This window comes from Dipodomys merriami, unplaced genomic scaffold, assembly GCF_024711535.1.
Source record: "Dipodomys merriami isolate MVZ:Mamm:240054 unplaced genomic scaffold, mDipMer1.0.p SCAF_368, whole genome shotgun sequence".
Classification (NCBI taxonomy): domain Eukaryota; kingdom Metazoa; phylum Chordata; class Mammalia; order Rodentia; family Heteromyidae; genus Dipodomys; species Dipodomys merriami.
The window spans coordinates 685001-698561 of NW_027205248.1; the positions used below are offsets into that span (position 1 = coordinate 685001).

General features: G+C 62.6%; 1 protein-coding gene across 3 annotated transcripts in view; it reads left to right on the forward strand.

The window, feature by feature from the left end:
• LOC138804538 (adiponectin receptor protein 2-like) overlaps nucleotides 1–13339 on the forward strand; it is a 23984-nt gene extending 10645 nt beyond the window's left edge. For all 3 annotated transcript variants that reach the window (XM_069988872.1, XM_069988873.1, XM_069988874.1), the window contains exons 2-8: nucleotides 3764–4017; nucleotides 7449–7568; nucleotides 8546–8717; nucleotides 9764–9950; nucleotides 10495–10682; nucleotides 11166–11359; nucleotides 11892–13339. In XM_069988872.1, coding sequence (XP_069844973.1) covers nucleotides 3847–4017; nucleotides 7449–7568; nucleotides 8546–8717; nucleotides 9764–9950; nucleotides 10495–10682; nucleotides 11166–11359; nucleotides 11892–12020 — 1161 coding nt within the window. In that variant the 5' untranslated portion in view covers nucleotides 3764–3846 and the 3' untranslated portion in view covers nucleotides 12021–13339. The remainder of the gene's footprint in view (nucleotides 1–3763; nucleotides 4018–7448; nucleotides 7569–8545; nucleotides 8718–9763; nucleotides 9951–10494; nucleotides 10683–11165; nucleotides 11360–11891) is intronic.
• Nucleotides 13340–13561: the final 222 nt, after the last annotated feature.

Sequence of the window (13561 nt, forward strand, 5' to 3'; positions counted from 1 at the left end):
AAGGCAAGCGCTCTACCACTGAGCCACCTTCCCAGCCTCTTACTGTGTGTTTTCTTGAAATTAATTTTGCCTCTTTTTGTCCCAGAAAAAAAATGTCCTGTAACTTAATGAAAAATATACAGAAGTGTGATTGGAAATATGTATAAAAAGGAGAAATAAATCAGCAACTGGCATTGCAATTCAGTAATTTAGGAATAAAAAATATAAAAATTGCTGTGTGCTGGAGGCTCACACCTGTCATCCCAGCTACTCAGGAGACAGATCTGAGGATCGCGGTTCAAAGCCAGCCTGGGCAGGAAAGTCCATGAGACTCTGATCTCCAGTTAACTTCCAGAAAACTGGAAGTGGCGCTGTGCTCGAAGTGTTAGAGCTCCAGCCTTGAGCTGAAAAGCTCCGGGACGGCTCAGGCCCTGAGTTCAAGCCCTGTGACTGACAAAAAATAAAATTGTGTTTGAATTTGTTTGGAAGTGCAGGCAAAAATGGAAAAAAGGTAAAATATACAACAATAAACTGGAAGAAATGACTTTTTTTTAGGAGTAAATATTTCCATATATATTTTTGTTTACGTTGGTCATGGGCTTGAACTCAGGGCCTGGACACTGTCCCAGAGATTTTTCAAGGCCAGTGCTCTACCACTTGAACCACAGCTCTACTTCTGGTTTTCTGGTGGTTCATTGGAGACGAGAGTCTCTTGGACTCTCCTGCCCGGGCTGGCTTCGAACCGTGATCCTTAGAGCTCAGCATCCTGAGTAGCTGGGGTGACAGGCGGGAGCCACCGGTGCCTGATTTAGGGTTTTAAGAGTTATTTAAATTGGGCATTACCTGAATGCTGTTTTCTTTTTCTTTCTTTCTTTTTTTTTTAAGCTGTAGGTTAAAGAAAAGTGATACTAAACATTGATTTTCAAGCTAATGAAAGAATGTGATTCGGGTGTTGGTTGGAAATTAGGTTTCAGATGTGTGTTTTGTTTGGCTAACAGATTAACATGTAGAATCAATTCATATATCCACCATACAGTTGTAACAAAACATGTCGATTATTACACACACACGCACGCACACACCCTGGTGCTGGACGGAGGGCTCCGTTGTGAAACATCAGATCGAGGCGCCAGGTGCTCATTTTTATTACTGGGCAGTTGCGCAGCCCCTGTGAGGTCTCCCCTGTGCTCTGCGCTCCGGGTTGGGTGAGTGCTCCCCAGAAGGCTCCTGTGGGCTCTGACTGGGAGGCAGAAGCTAGGGAGGGGGTAGGGCTGTGGGGGCCGCGCTGCCTTCTCTGTGGGTATTTGTCCTTGCTGAGGGGGGGTGGGGAGCAGGCCTGTGGGCAGGGCCGTCGTGGGCGCTTGGGAGGCTGGTTGGTCCGTGTTACTTAAGCGGACCGCGGTTTTCTGATGGTTCGCGCATCTGTGCCTCAAATCACTGCGCAGGGCCTGTCAGTCTGCAGGTGGGTTTCCCGAGGGGAAGGCTGGCAGTGTTCACGCAGGGTCCGTGCGTGGAAGGTGGTGTTCACGCGAGGTCTGCGTGTGGAAGGCGGCGTTCACGCGGGGTCCGTGTGTGGAAGGCAGTGTTCAAGGAGGTCCGTGCGTGGAAGGCAGTGTTCACGCGGGGTCCGTGTGTGGAAGGCAGTGTTCACACGAGGTCTGTGCGTGGAAGGCAGTGTTCACACGAGGTCCGTGCGTGGAAGGCAGTGTTCACGCGAGGTCTGTGTGTGGAAGGCAGTGTTCACGCGGGGTCCGTGTGTGGAAGGCAGCGTTCAAGGAGGTCCGTGTGTGGAAGGCAGTGTTCACACGAGGTCCGTGTGTGGAAGGCAGTGTTCACGCGAGGTCTGTGTGTGGAAGGCAGCGTTCAAGGAGGTCCGTGTGTGGAAGGCAGTGTTCACGCGGGGTCCGTGTGTGGAAGGCAGCGTTCAAGGAGGTCCGTGTGTGGAAGGCAGTGTTCACATGAGATCTGTGTGTGGAAGGCAGTGTTCACGCGGGGTCCGTGTGTGGAAGGCAGTGTTCACGCGGGGTCTGTGTGTGGAAGGCAGTGTTCACGCGAGGTCTGTGTGTGGAAGGCAGTGTTCACGCGGGGTCTGTGTGTGGAAGGCAGTGTTCACGCGAGGTCTGTGCGTGGAAGGCAGTGTTCACGTGGGGTCTGTGCGTGGAAGGTGGTGTTCACGCGAGGTCTGTGTGTGGAAGGCAGTGTTTACGCAGGGTCCGTGTGTGGAAGGCAGTGTTCACTCGAGGTCTGTGTGTGGAAGGCAGTGTTCACACGAGGTCCGTGTGTGGAAGGCAGTGTTCACGCGGGGTCTGTGTGTGGAAGGCAGTGTTCACGCGAGGTCTGTGTGTGGAAGGCAGTGTTCACGCGGGGTCTGTGTGTGGAAGGCAGTGTTCACGCGAGGTCTGTGCGTGGAAGGCAGTGTTCACGTGGGGTCTGTGCGTGGAAGGTGGTGTTCACGCGAGGTCTGTGTGTGGAAGGCAGTGTTTACGCAGGGTCCGTGTGTGGAAGGCAGTGTTCACTCGAGGTCTGTGTGTGGAAGGCAGTGTTCACACGAGGTCCGTGTGTGGAAGGCAGTGTTCACACGAGGTCTGTGTGTGGAAGGCAGTGTTCAAGGAGGTCCGTGTGTGGAAGGCAGTGTTCACACGAGGTCTGTGTGTGGAAGGCAGTGTTCACACGAGGTCTGTGTGTGGAAGGCAGTGTTCAAGGAGGTCCGTGTGTGGAAGGCAGTGTTCACACGGGGTCCGTGTGTGGAAGGCAGCGTTCACACGAGGTCCGTGCGTGGAAGGCAGCGTTCACGCGGGGTCCGTGTGTGTCTTCTCCGTCTTGGGTTTAAGTGTAGTAGTCTCCTGTGTCTGTGTGACCGGCGGGGGGTGTTCTAGATGACCTGAAGACTAGAACGTTGCTGGGGGGGGGGGTCTGAAAGGAGTGAGTGATTTCTTCTCCAAGCGGAGCGACAGCAAGCCATGCGACCAGGCTGGCTGCGCGGAAGTGGCCGGGCCTGGCCCCAGGGGCCCTGGGGCGGGAATCTGGGGCTCTCCCCAGGGAGAGCACGCAGTACTTTTCTGTGTGTTTCTTGGGAGGGTTTTATCTATTTTAGGCTTTGTACTCAGGGCCTGAGCGCTGTCCCTGGCCTTTTGCTCAAGGTGAATACTCTACCACTTAGAGCCATAGCTCTCCAGACTTTTCTGCCTGGGCTGGCTTTGAACTTCAGTCCTCAGATCTTAGCCTCATGAGCCACTGGCACCTGGCTTTATTTTATTTTTGTTTTTGTCAGTTGTGGGGCCTGAACTCTGGGCCTGGGCGCTGTCCCTCAGCTCTTCAGCTACAGGCTCTACACTTGAGCCACAGCACTACTTCCGGTTTTTTTCTGCCTATGTGGTGCTGAGAAATCGAACCAGGGTCTCATGCATGCAAGGCAAGCGCTCTACCGCTGAGCCACCTTCCCAGCCCGGTTTTGTGTTATTATTTTATACAGCAGTGTGGTGAGGTGAGGTTTAGTGAGATTGTAATGTGTTCTAGTCAGGCGTGTTTCTAACAAAAAAGGAAAAAACGCAGGCAGGACAGAGGTAAAAAAGCTTGTGCTCCTGATCACCCCTGTGTGGGAATGTCTGCTCTGAATGTCTCTAGTAGTTACTGTGTTATTGTATTTGTACTGTCATGATTGTATTTGCCATTCTTCGTGGTTGCTGACTTTCTGTTGTCTCAGTGTGTATCACCTGACGACACTTTGCACAGACTTGATGTGTCTACCTGGATGATAACTTACGAAACACACTTTGCTCCCTAGGGCCAACTCACTGTCCTAAAAACCAAATTTCCCAGGAGAAGAGACTGAAGAGAGAGCTCCTACAAGAAAGGCGCGGGTACCCCATGAACGAGCCAGCAGAAAACCAGTTGGGGTACACCGGGACTCCAGAGCCAGACCTCAGGCTCAGAAAGGGCCACTGCCTTGATGGTAGCCGCGGAGGCCGGGAGGACAGCTGCCAGGGAGGCCGGGAGCCCGTTCTAGGGGCTTCTGTCTGTCCTTCCCTCCATTCGCACGTGAGTGTGCCAGCAGTGAGGGCGGGGTGTGTGTGTGTGTGTGTGTGTGTGTGCGCGTGCGTGTGTGTGTGCATGTGGGTGGGGGGGGAGAGAGGCAGTGCTGACACCGGCCCAGCGTGCCACAGCGTGCCCCCCAGGAGCACTGTCAGAGACCCAGCGTGCCCCCCAGGAGCACTGTCAGAGACCCAGCGTGCCCCCCAGGAGCACTGTCAGAGGCCCAGCGTGCCCCCCAGGAGCACTGTCAGACCCAGCGTGCCCCCCAGGAGCACTGTCAGAGACCCAGCGTGCCCCCCAGGAGCACTGTCAGAGACCCAGCGTGCCCCCCAGGAGCACTGTCAGACCCAGCGTGCCCCCCAGGAGCACTGTCAGAGACCCAGCGTGCCCCCCAGGAGCACTGTCAGACCCAGCGTGCCCCCCAGGAGCACTGTCAGAGACCCAGCGTGCCCCCCAGGAGCACTGTCAGAGACCCAGCGTGCCCCCCAGGAGCACTGTCAGACCCAGCGTGCCCCCCAGGAGCACTGTCAGAGACCCAGCGTGCCCCCCAGGAGCACTGTCAGACCCAGCGTGCCCCCCAGGAGCACTGTCAGAGACCCAGCGTGCCCCCCAGGAGCACTGTCAGAGACCCAGCGTGCCCCCCAGGAGCACTGTCAGAGACCCAGCGTGCCCCCCAGGAGCACTGTCAGAGACCCAGCGTGCCCCCCAGGAGCACTGTCAGACCCAGCGTGCCCCCCAGGAGCACTGTCAGACCCAGCGTGCCCCCCAGGAGCACTGTCAGAGGCCCAGCGTGCCCCCCAGGAGCACTGTCAGACCCAGCGTGCCCCCCAGGAGCACTGTCAGAGACCCAGCGTGCCCCCCAGGAGCACTGTCAGACCCAGCGTGCCCCCCAGGAGCACTGTCAGAGACCCAGCGTGCCCCCCAGGAGCACTGTCAGAGACCCAGCGTGCCCCCCAGGAGCACTGTCAGACCCAGCGTGCCCCCCAGGAGCACTGTCAGAGACCCAGCGTGCCCCCCAGGAGCACTGTCAGAGACCCAGCGTGCCCCCCAGGAGCACTGCTCAGAGACCCAGCGTGCCCCCCAGGAGCACTGCTCAGAGACCCAGCTTCCTGCTGCGGCCTTGGAGCCGAGGCCGACCGTGCTGGGATTTGAACTGAGCGCCTCCTGCGGGCAGGCCCCTGAGACTCTGAGCCAGTCCCCCCAGTGCGGCTTTCCCGCTGTAGTTGTGTGTGGACAGGCGGCCTCTCCACTCAGTCATGATGGCTTGGCTGTGCACACGCTTTCAGTGACCCACGCTGCTCTTGTTTCATTGGCTGTCTCCACCCAGGCCCCGATGCTGCTCTTGTTTCATTGGCTTCTCCACCCAGGCCCCGATGCTGCTCTTGTTTTATTGGCTGTCTCCACCCAGGCCCCGATGCTGCTCTTGTTTCATTGGCTTCTCCACCCAGGCCCCGATGCTGCTCTTGTTTCATTGGCTTCTCCACCCAGGCCCCGATGCTGCTCTTGTTGCATGTGCGTTTGGTGTTAGTTCTGTGGCTAGTGTGGTGAAGCTGCTCTTGCTTGATTCCAGCAGTCTTAGGGATGAAGGTCCTTTTTGTGTTAAAGCGTACGTCCTGTTTGGAACTGGCTTCCGTGTGGAGTAAGCTGAGTCCAGTGCGGTCACGCGTGCCGTTTTCCTGTTCTCTCCACATGGTTTGTTGGGAAGGATCCCTGCCCTTCCCCGCCGAGCAGTGTGATGAGCAGTGAGCAGTGAAGGGCGCAGCCTGTGCCGTATGAGCGGCCTGTGTGGTGTGAGCAGCCTGTGCCGTGTGAGCAGCGTGAGTGGTGTGAGCGGCCTGTGCAGTATGAGCGGCCTGTGCGGTGTGAGCGGCCTGTGCGGTGTGAGCGGCCTGTGCGGTGTGAGCGGCCTGTGCGGTGTGAGCGGCCTGTGCGGTATGAGCGGCCTGTGTGGTGTGAGCAGCGTGAGCGGTGTGAGCACTGTGTAGTGTGTGCCATGAGCTCTGCATGCAGTGAGTAATGTGAGCAGTGTGTGCAGTATGAGAAGTATATACAGTGTGAGCAGGGAGCACTGTGCAGTGTGTGCAGTGAGAAGTGTATACAGTGTGAGCAGGGAGCACTGTGCAGTGTGTGCAGTGTGAGAAGTGTATACAGTGTGAGCAGGGAGCACTGAGCAGTGTGTGCAGTATGAGAAGTGTATACAGTGTGAGCAGGGAGCACTGTGCAGTATGTGCAGTGTGAGAAGTATACAGTGTGAGCAGGGAGCACTGTGCAGTGAGCACTGTGCAGTGTGTGCAGTGTGAGGTGTATACAGTGTGAGCAGGGAGCACTATGTGCAGGGAGCATTGTGCAGTGAGCTTATTGGAGATGAGAGTCTCACAGACTTTGCTGCCCAGGCTGGCTTTGAACTGTGATCCTCGGATCTCAGCCTCCAGAGTGGCTAGGATGACAGGCGTGAGCCACCGGCACCCGGTTTTTAAATGATGTTTTAAAATCACTTCTGTGTTAATTAGGCATAGTCCTAGGTTTTGTTGGAGTAAAGACAGGATACTTTGAGGACACGCTTGAGGCTGGGTGTGTAGTAGTAATCTGTTATTAGTTGCCTGTGTGTGTAATACCTTGTAAAGTAAGAAGAAGGGATTAAACCCCTCCCCTCCCCCAACTGAATTTAGGGCTGTGCACATGCGCAGGCCACCCGTGCTCTTACCACCAAACCATGGCCCCAGCCCTGGTGCCTTTGCTCTTCGTGTGTGTGTGTGTGTGTGTGTGTGTGTGTGTGTGTGTGTGTGTGTGTGTGTGTGTGTGTGTGTGTGTGTGTGTGTGTGTGTGTGTGTGTGTGTGTGTGCGCGTGCGCGCGCGCTCCGGAGTCTTAATGCTCCTGACCCAGTGCTGGGATTACGTGTGTGCACTGTCATGCCCGGCCAGAGACCTTGATGACGTGTCCCTTCAGGCAGCGTCAGGGTGTCACCCTGCCTCACCACGTCGCACCCCAGCATGCTGGGCCTGCGGGTGGGCACCCCCGGTCCGGCTCAGGGCAGCTCATTTCTTCATGTTTCTGGACAAAGGGGTTCTTAGGACTGGGGAGGACAGTGGGGTGACTCATTGGGCCTTTTGTGTGGTGTCGGGGGAGGGGTTGTGGGTGTCGCCCTGGTGGCGTCACCTGCGTGGAGCCCTTTCCTGGGGCCAACGCTGAAGATGTCCTGTGGGCCGAGGGGCTGGGCGCGGCCGGCCCGCAGGGGCTCGGGGTTTAGTCTGGAAGGCTGCAGTAGTGGTTTTGTGTGCAGTGTTAGGATGTGGTCTGTGAAGATCGTCTAACCCCAAAGACAAGCCCGGCGTGGCTGCTGACCCCGCCTGGCCATGTGCAGCCGCGTGGCCGCTGCTCCGGGGACCGCGCCCCCGCTGCCCGCCGCAGCCCTGACAGCCCTCTGTTTGCCCCGCAGGGCGCGGTGCACCCCGGGAGCGACGATGGCGCGTCTCAGGGGGACGAGGGGTTCATGGGCATGTCCCCCCTCCTGCAGGCCCACCACGCCATGGAGAGAGTGGAGGAGTTCGTGTGCAAGGTAAGACTGGGGGACGGGCGCCCGCCTCTAACCCCGTCCCGGGCACCGGGCGTCGGAGCTGGCAGCAGCTGCGGTCAGTCTGGCCGGCCCAAACACCGGGGGGGGGGGGGGGGGGAGGGGAGGTGGCTGGGGGGGGACGGGGGAGGGAGTGGGGGGTGGCGGGATTGAGACCAGCGTGTTCATCACGGCCTTGTTAAACGGCCACTCCTTTGTACAGCTACAAATGCTAAGAGAAGGAAAGGAAGAAGGAAACCTGCGGCTCAGGAAGCACCAAAGTGTTGGGGGTGGGGGCGGGGCCGCTCACACGCCACCCCAGCCCTTGCTTGGGCAGGGGCCATTTTCTGGGCTTTGGAGGTGGCCGGGCCTCCTGGTGTTTTCAGATCAGCGGGAACATCCCGGGGTCTTTCCCTCCGCGACTCCGAGCGCCCCCCCCCCCCCCCAAGCCCGCGCAGGCTCGCAGGTTTAGTCATTGGTGAAACCTTCTGCCAGCGGGGCGCCACCCGCCCGCCCGCCCGCCCGCCTGCCCGCCTGCCCGCCCGCCTGCTCCTCAGGAGGCTGCGAGCTATGGAGCGAGTGCCGCGCAGAGCCAGCCTCTCCCCCTCACTCGCTCTTTCTTCCTCTCTGTCTGTCTATCTCTTTCTCTCTTTTTGTTGCTCCTGGGGCTTGAACTCAGGGCCTGGGTGCCATCCCTCCGCTCTTCAGCTCAATGCAAGCGCTCTACCACTTGAGCCACAGCACCACTTCTGGTTTTCTGGTGGTTTATTGGAGATCAGAGTCCCACGGACTTTCCTACCTGGGCTGGCTTTGAACCGCGATCCTCAGATCCCAGCCTCCTGAGTCGCTGGGATGACCGGCGTTTCTCTCAGCTCTGCACCGAGCAGCTTGTCCATTGTAGTAACGCGGGGCGTGTGGCGCGCGGTGTGAGCGTGCGTGGCCGTGCGGCCGAGGCCGTGCTGACGTGGGCCCGCCCCCTGCAGGTGTGGGAGGGCCGCTGGCGCGTGATCCCGCACGACGTGCTGCCCGACTGGCTGAAGGACAATGACTTCCTGCTGCACGGGCACCGGCCGCCCATGCCCTCCTTCCGCGCCTGCTTCCGCAGCATCTTCCGCATCCACACGGAGACCGGCAACATCTGGACCCACCTCCTGGGTGAGGGCCCCGGCCGCGGGAGTCGTTGCAGCCGTGTGGGATGCATCCCGCGCGCTGGCACGCACGCACGCACGCACGCGGAGGGGCCGTGCTGGTCAGCCCACCGGGGCTCTGTGCGTGGGGGGGGCGGTCGCGTGCTGGCGCCAAGCAGGAGCTGCACTGTCTGTTTTCTCTCGGGCCGTGTGGACGCCGCGGTGCCGTGGAGTACGCTCAGCCTGGGCCGGCAGCGCTTCTCCCGTGGAGTTCTGAGCGGGGAGCTGAGCCAGCCGCTGGCGGCCGTGCGGCTGGCACGTGCGTCCCGTGCGGCTGGCGCGTGCGTCCCGTGCGGCTGGCGCGTGCGTCCCGTGCGGCTGGTGCATGCATCCCGTGTGGCTGGCACGTGCGTCCTGTGCGGCTGGCGCGTGCATCCCGTGTGGCTGGCGGTGACTGTGTGGCTGGCGCATGCGTCCCGTGTGGCTGGCGGTGGCCGTGCGGCTGGCGCGTGCGTCCCGTGTGGCTGGCGCGTGCGTCCCGTATGGCTGGCGCGTGCGTCCCGTATGGCTGGCGCGTGTGTCCCGTATGGCTGGCGCGTGCGTCCCGTGTGGCTGGTGGTGGCCGTGCGGCTGGCGTGTACGTCCCATGTGGCTGGCGCGTGCGTCCTGTGCGGCTGGTGCATGTATCCCGTGCGGCTGGCACGTGTGTCCCGTGTGGCTGGTGGTGGCCGTGCGGCTGGCGCGTGCGTCCCGTGTGGCTGGTGGTGGCCGTGCGGCTGGCGCGTGCGTCCCGTGTGGCTGGTGGTGGCCGTGCGGCTGGCGCGTGCGTCCCGTGTGGCTGGTGGTGGCCGTGCGGCTGGCGCGTGCGTCCCGTGTGGCTGGTGGTGGCCGTACGGCTGGCGCGTGTGTCCCGTATGGCTGGCGCGTGCGTTCCGTATGGCTGGCGCGTGCGTCCCGTGTGGCTGGTGGTGGCCGTGCGGCTGGCACGTGTGTCCCGTGTGGCTGGTGGTGGCCGTACGGCTGGCGCGTGCGTCCCGTGGCCCCGCGCTCACCCGGCCCCGCATTCTCCCCCAGGCTGCGTGTTCTTCTTGTGCCTGGGCATCTTCCACATGTTCCGCCCCAACATCTCCTTCGTGGCCCCCCTGCAAGAGAAGGTGGTCTTCGGGCTCTTCTTCCTGGGCGCCATCCTCTGCCTCTCCTTCTCGTGGCTCTTCCACACCGTCTACTGCCACTCGGAAGGGGTCTCCCGGCTCTTCTCCAAGTGAGTACCGCACCGCGCGGCCCCCTGCGCCTGCTTTTGTCTTACTGAGGTTTTTTCAGATAGGAACTTGCTCTAACTCCACCTGGGCTGTGCTGGAATTACAGTCCTCCTGATCTCCTCTTCCGACTAGCTAGGACTGCACACTCAGGATCCTTTTTTCTTTTGGTCCTTTGTGGGCCTGAACTCTGGGCCTGGGCGCTGTCCCTCAGCTCTTCAGCTCTTCAGCTCAAGGCGGGCGCTCCACCACCTGAGCCACAGTTGCTCTTCTGGTTTTCTGGTGGTTGAAGTGTTTCACGGCCTTTTCTGTCCGGGCTGGCTTTGAACCACGGTCCTCAGATCTCAGCTTCCTGAGTAGCTGGGATGGCGGGTGTGAGCCGCCGGTGGCCGGCTAGGCTTGGAATTCTTGGTGTCATCAAATGGAAGCACTTTTCCTCGGCCGGAGCCAGCGGCCGCGTGCCTGTGCCCGGTGTGGGCGGCGCGGGCCGGGGCGTCCGCTGGCAGCCGGCTCTGTGTGGCGCACGGCCTTCCCTCCTCTCCCCCCTAGACTGGACTACTCGGGCATCGCCCTCCTGATCATGGGGAGCTTCGTCCCGTGGCTCTACTACTCCTTCTACTGCAACCCGCAGCCCTGCTTCATCTACCTGATAGTCATCTGTGTGCTGGGCATCGCTGCCATCATCGTCTCCCAGTGGGACATGTTCGCCACCCCTCAGTACCGCGGGGTCAGAGCAGGTATGCAGGGGGCGTGCGTGGACGCACACAGCGCGAGGAGGGCCTCACGGGGCAGGGTGACGGAGCCCGGGCTCAGTCCTGCCTGCAGCCCCAGCACTGCCGTGGCTCTTCGGGGGCAGTCACAGCAGGGCCAGGCGTGGCCGCAGCCCGGGCCAGGGCCTCCCAGTGGCCGGGACAGCAGCCTCGGTGACCCCACGGTGGTCACTGCCTTCTGCCCATCCCCAGGCTTGATCCTGGGCTTGAGTCCCCCTCCCCATCCCCAGGCTTGATCCTGGGCCTGAGTCCTCCCCCACCCCCCTCCCCAGGCGTGTTCCTGGGCCTGGGCCTGAGTCCTTCTCCCCCCCCTCCCCAGGCATGTTCCTGGGCCTGAGTCCTTCTCCCCCCCCCTCCCCAGGCGTGTTCCTGGGCCTGGGCCTGAGTCCTCTCCCCCCCCTCCCCAGGCGTGTTCCTGGGCCTGAGTCCTCTCCCCCCCCCCCCCCCCAGGCGTGTTCCTGGGCCTGGGCCTGAGTGGCATCATCCCCACCCTGCACTACGTCATCTCGGAGGGCTTCCTGAAGGCGGCCACCATCGGGCAGGTCGGCTGGCTCTTGCTCATGGCCAGCCTGTACATCACGGGGGCCGCGCTCTACGCCGCGCGCATCCCCGAGCGCTTCTTCCCTGGCAAATGTGATATCTGGGTGAGTGCTGCCGGCGGTCTGCGCAGTGCGGCACCGGCCCGGCCATGCTGGCCGTTGGTGCTGGTCGCGTCTCCCCTGCTGGTCCTCCCGAGGGCGTCTGAGGGAGGGCAGGCCGAGGTGAGTGGTTGTCAGGTGCAGGGCTGGAGTGGAGCCAGGCCGGGGTGCTCTGAGGTCCTGGCCGGCCCAGCCTTGGTGCCCAGGGCCTCACGACCAGCCCGGGCTTGGCGCTCGCTCCGCCGTGTGCTGGCTCCTGGCTGGTGCTCCACCGCTGGAGCCATGCCTCCAGTTGCGTTTCCTGGTTGCTGGAAGCGGAGCGCCCGGCCACATTCCCCTAACGTCCTTGTGGCGCCGACCCCGGGGCCGGGCCCGGCGGGGAGACACGTCTCCCTGGTGTGAGACGCCAGGTCTTCATGAGACCCCGGTCCACTCGGCACCCTTCCCCTCGGCCCCACGTCCCCGCTCTCCCCACGGGGCAGTGGTGTGGGGTCCGGTGGCCGTGGCGGGCCCGGTGACGCGCCCCCGCTCTCCGCAGTTCCACTCCCATCAGCTCTTCCACATCTTCGTGGTGGCCGGCGCCTTCGTCCACTTCCACGGCGTCTCGAACCTGCAGGAGTTCCGGTTCATGGTCGGCGGCGGCTGCTCGGAGGAGGATGCGCTGTGACGCGCGGGCGGGCGGGCGGGCCTCACCCGCCCCGGCCCCACGCGCCTGCCGCGGCCGCCCCGCCCCGTGGGCCTTGGGCGTGGCCCGGGGACCCAGCCTGGCACAGGCCGAGGAGAGAAAAGCAAAAATAAATCATACCTCACGGAAGGGCGTCGTTGGCAGGGCGGCCCGCGCCGCGCCCGCCGCGGTGACCGGCTCCACGCCAGCCGTGCGCGCCGCCCGCCTCCGCCCTCCGCGGCCCGGCTGCCGCCAGGAGCCTGCGCACGGCCGCGCGGCGCCCGCGGACACGGATCGGCGTGCGGACGATTTCTAGCTGCTCGGCAAGGATTTCTACGAGAACTGTTTACAGCGCGGACACCAGTACCACACACTGTTTCCATTTGCACGGCGCCCGGGGAGGCCGGGTGGGGCCTCCCCCGCGGGGCCAGGGGCACGCGTGGCCCTCCAGGAGCCCAGCCCCTGCTCCCGGCCAGCATGGGCACTGGAAAGAAGGGGCGGGTGGGGCCGGGGCCCTCGGGAGCGCCGGCCCGGGCCGGCCCGTGTCCTGGCGGGAGCGTGGATGGGCCACACGTGGCCGCTAACGATCACTGCCCTCCTGGCCCGGCCCCGCGGCGCCGCCCGGGCTTGGAGCCCGGCCTCGGCGTGGTGCTGTAGCCCTGGCGCGGCGGCTCCCCGGCGCCGGCCCCGCGGGGTCAGGCTCGGCAAGGGGTAGCGCGGGCGGTTGGGTGGGGACGGGGTCCACGCTGCGTGGGGCGGGGCGGGGGCCTGGCCTCCTCATCCTGCCCCCGGCGCGGCCCGCGCGACCCGTGGGGGGCGGGAGCGTCAGCACATATCAGAGGCCAGGCCTGGCCTGCCCCGTGTTCTGGGGTGCGGCCCCGGGCCGTCAACCCACGCCCCAACGCAGGAAGGATCTGGTTCAACATAGCACAAACCCTTGGGGACGAGGAGCCCCCGCCGCCGACCCGACTCCAGCGAGCCCCCTCCCGGGCCCGGCCGCCGCTCCGCGGCCCGCCCGGAACCCGCCAGGCCGGTGCCTGCGTGCCTTACTCCGGGCGGCGGCCGGGCCCGCGCCGCGCACGCCGCTCGTGTCCCCCGGCCGAGGGTGGCGAGGCCCCGCGGCGCCTGCTTCTCCATTCCATGGTGGCCTTTCTCAGTATTCCCCTACCCTCCCCACCGCAGCTCGCTGAAGCCACAGAGCACATTTTGGGGTGTCGTGGAAGGTTGGGATTCCAGGAAGGCACCGGATGGGGGTTCCCCTCACCACGGGGTTCTTACTTGCTGTATTCGCGGTTTCTCTAATAAAAAGCCAAACGGAAGCCGAGCGGTGTGCGGCGCGCTTTACTGCCCGGTCACTGCCGGTCGCCGCGGCACCTTGAGCCCGAGCAGCTCCCGCGGGGGAGGAGCGGGGTCGCCCTGCGTCACTAACGGCTGTCAGCAGCCCCTGTGCTGGGCGCGTGCCGCCCTGTCACCTGGCTCCTCAGGAGGCGGGGCTGGGGCTGGGGCAGGGAAGCCCGTGAGATCTTTTCATGTCCAATAAATGT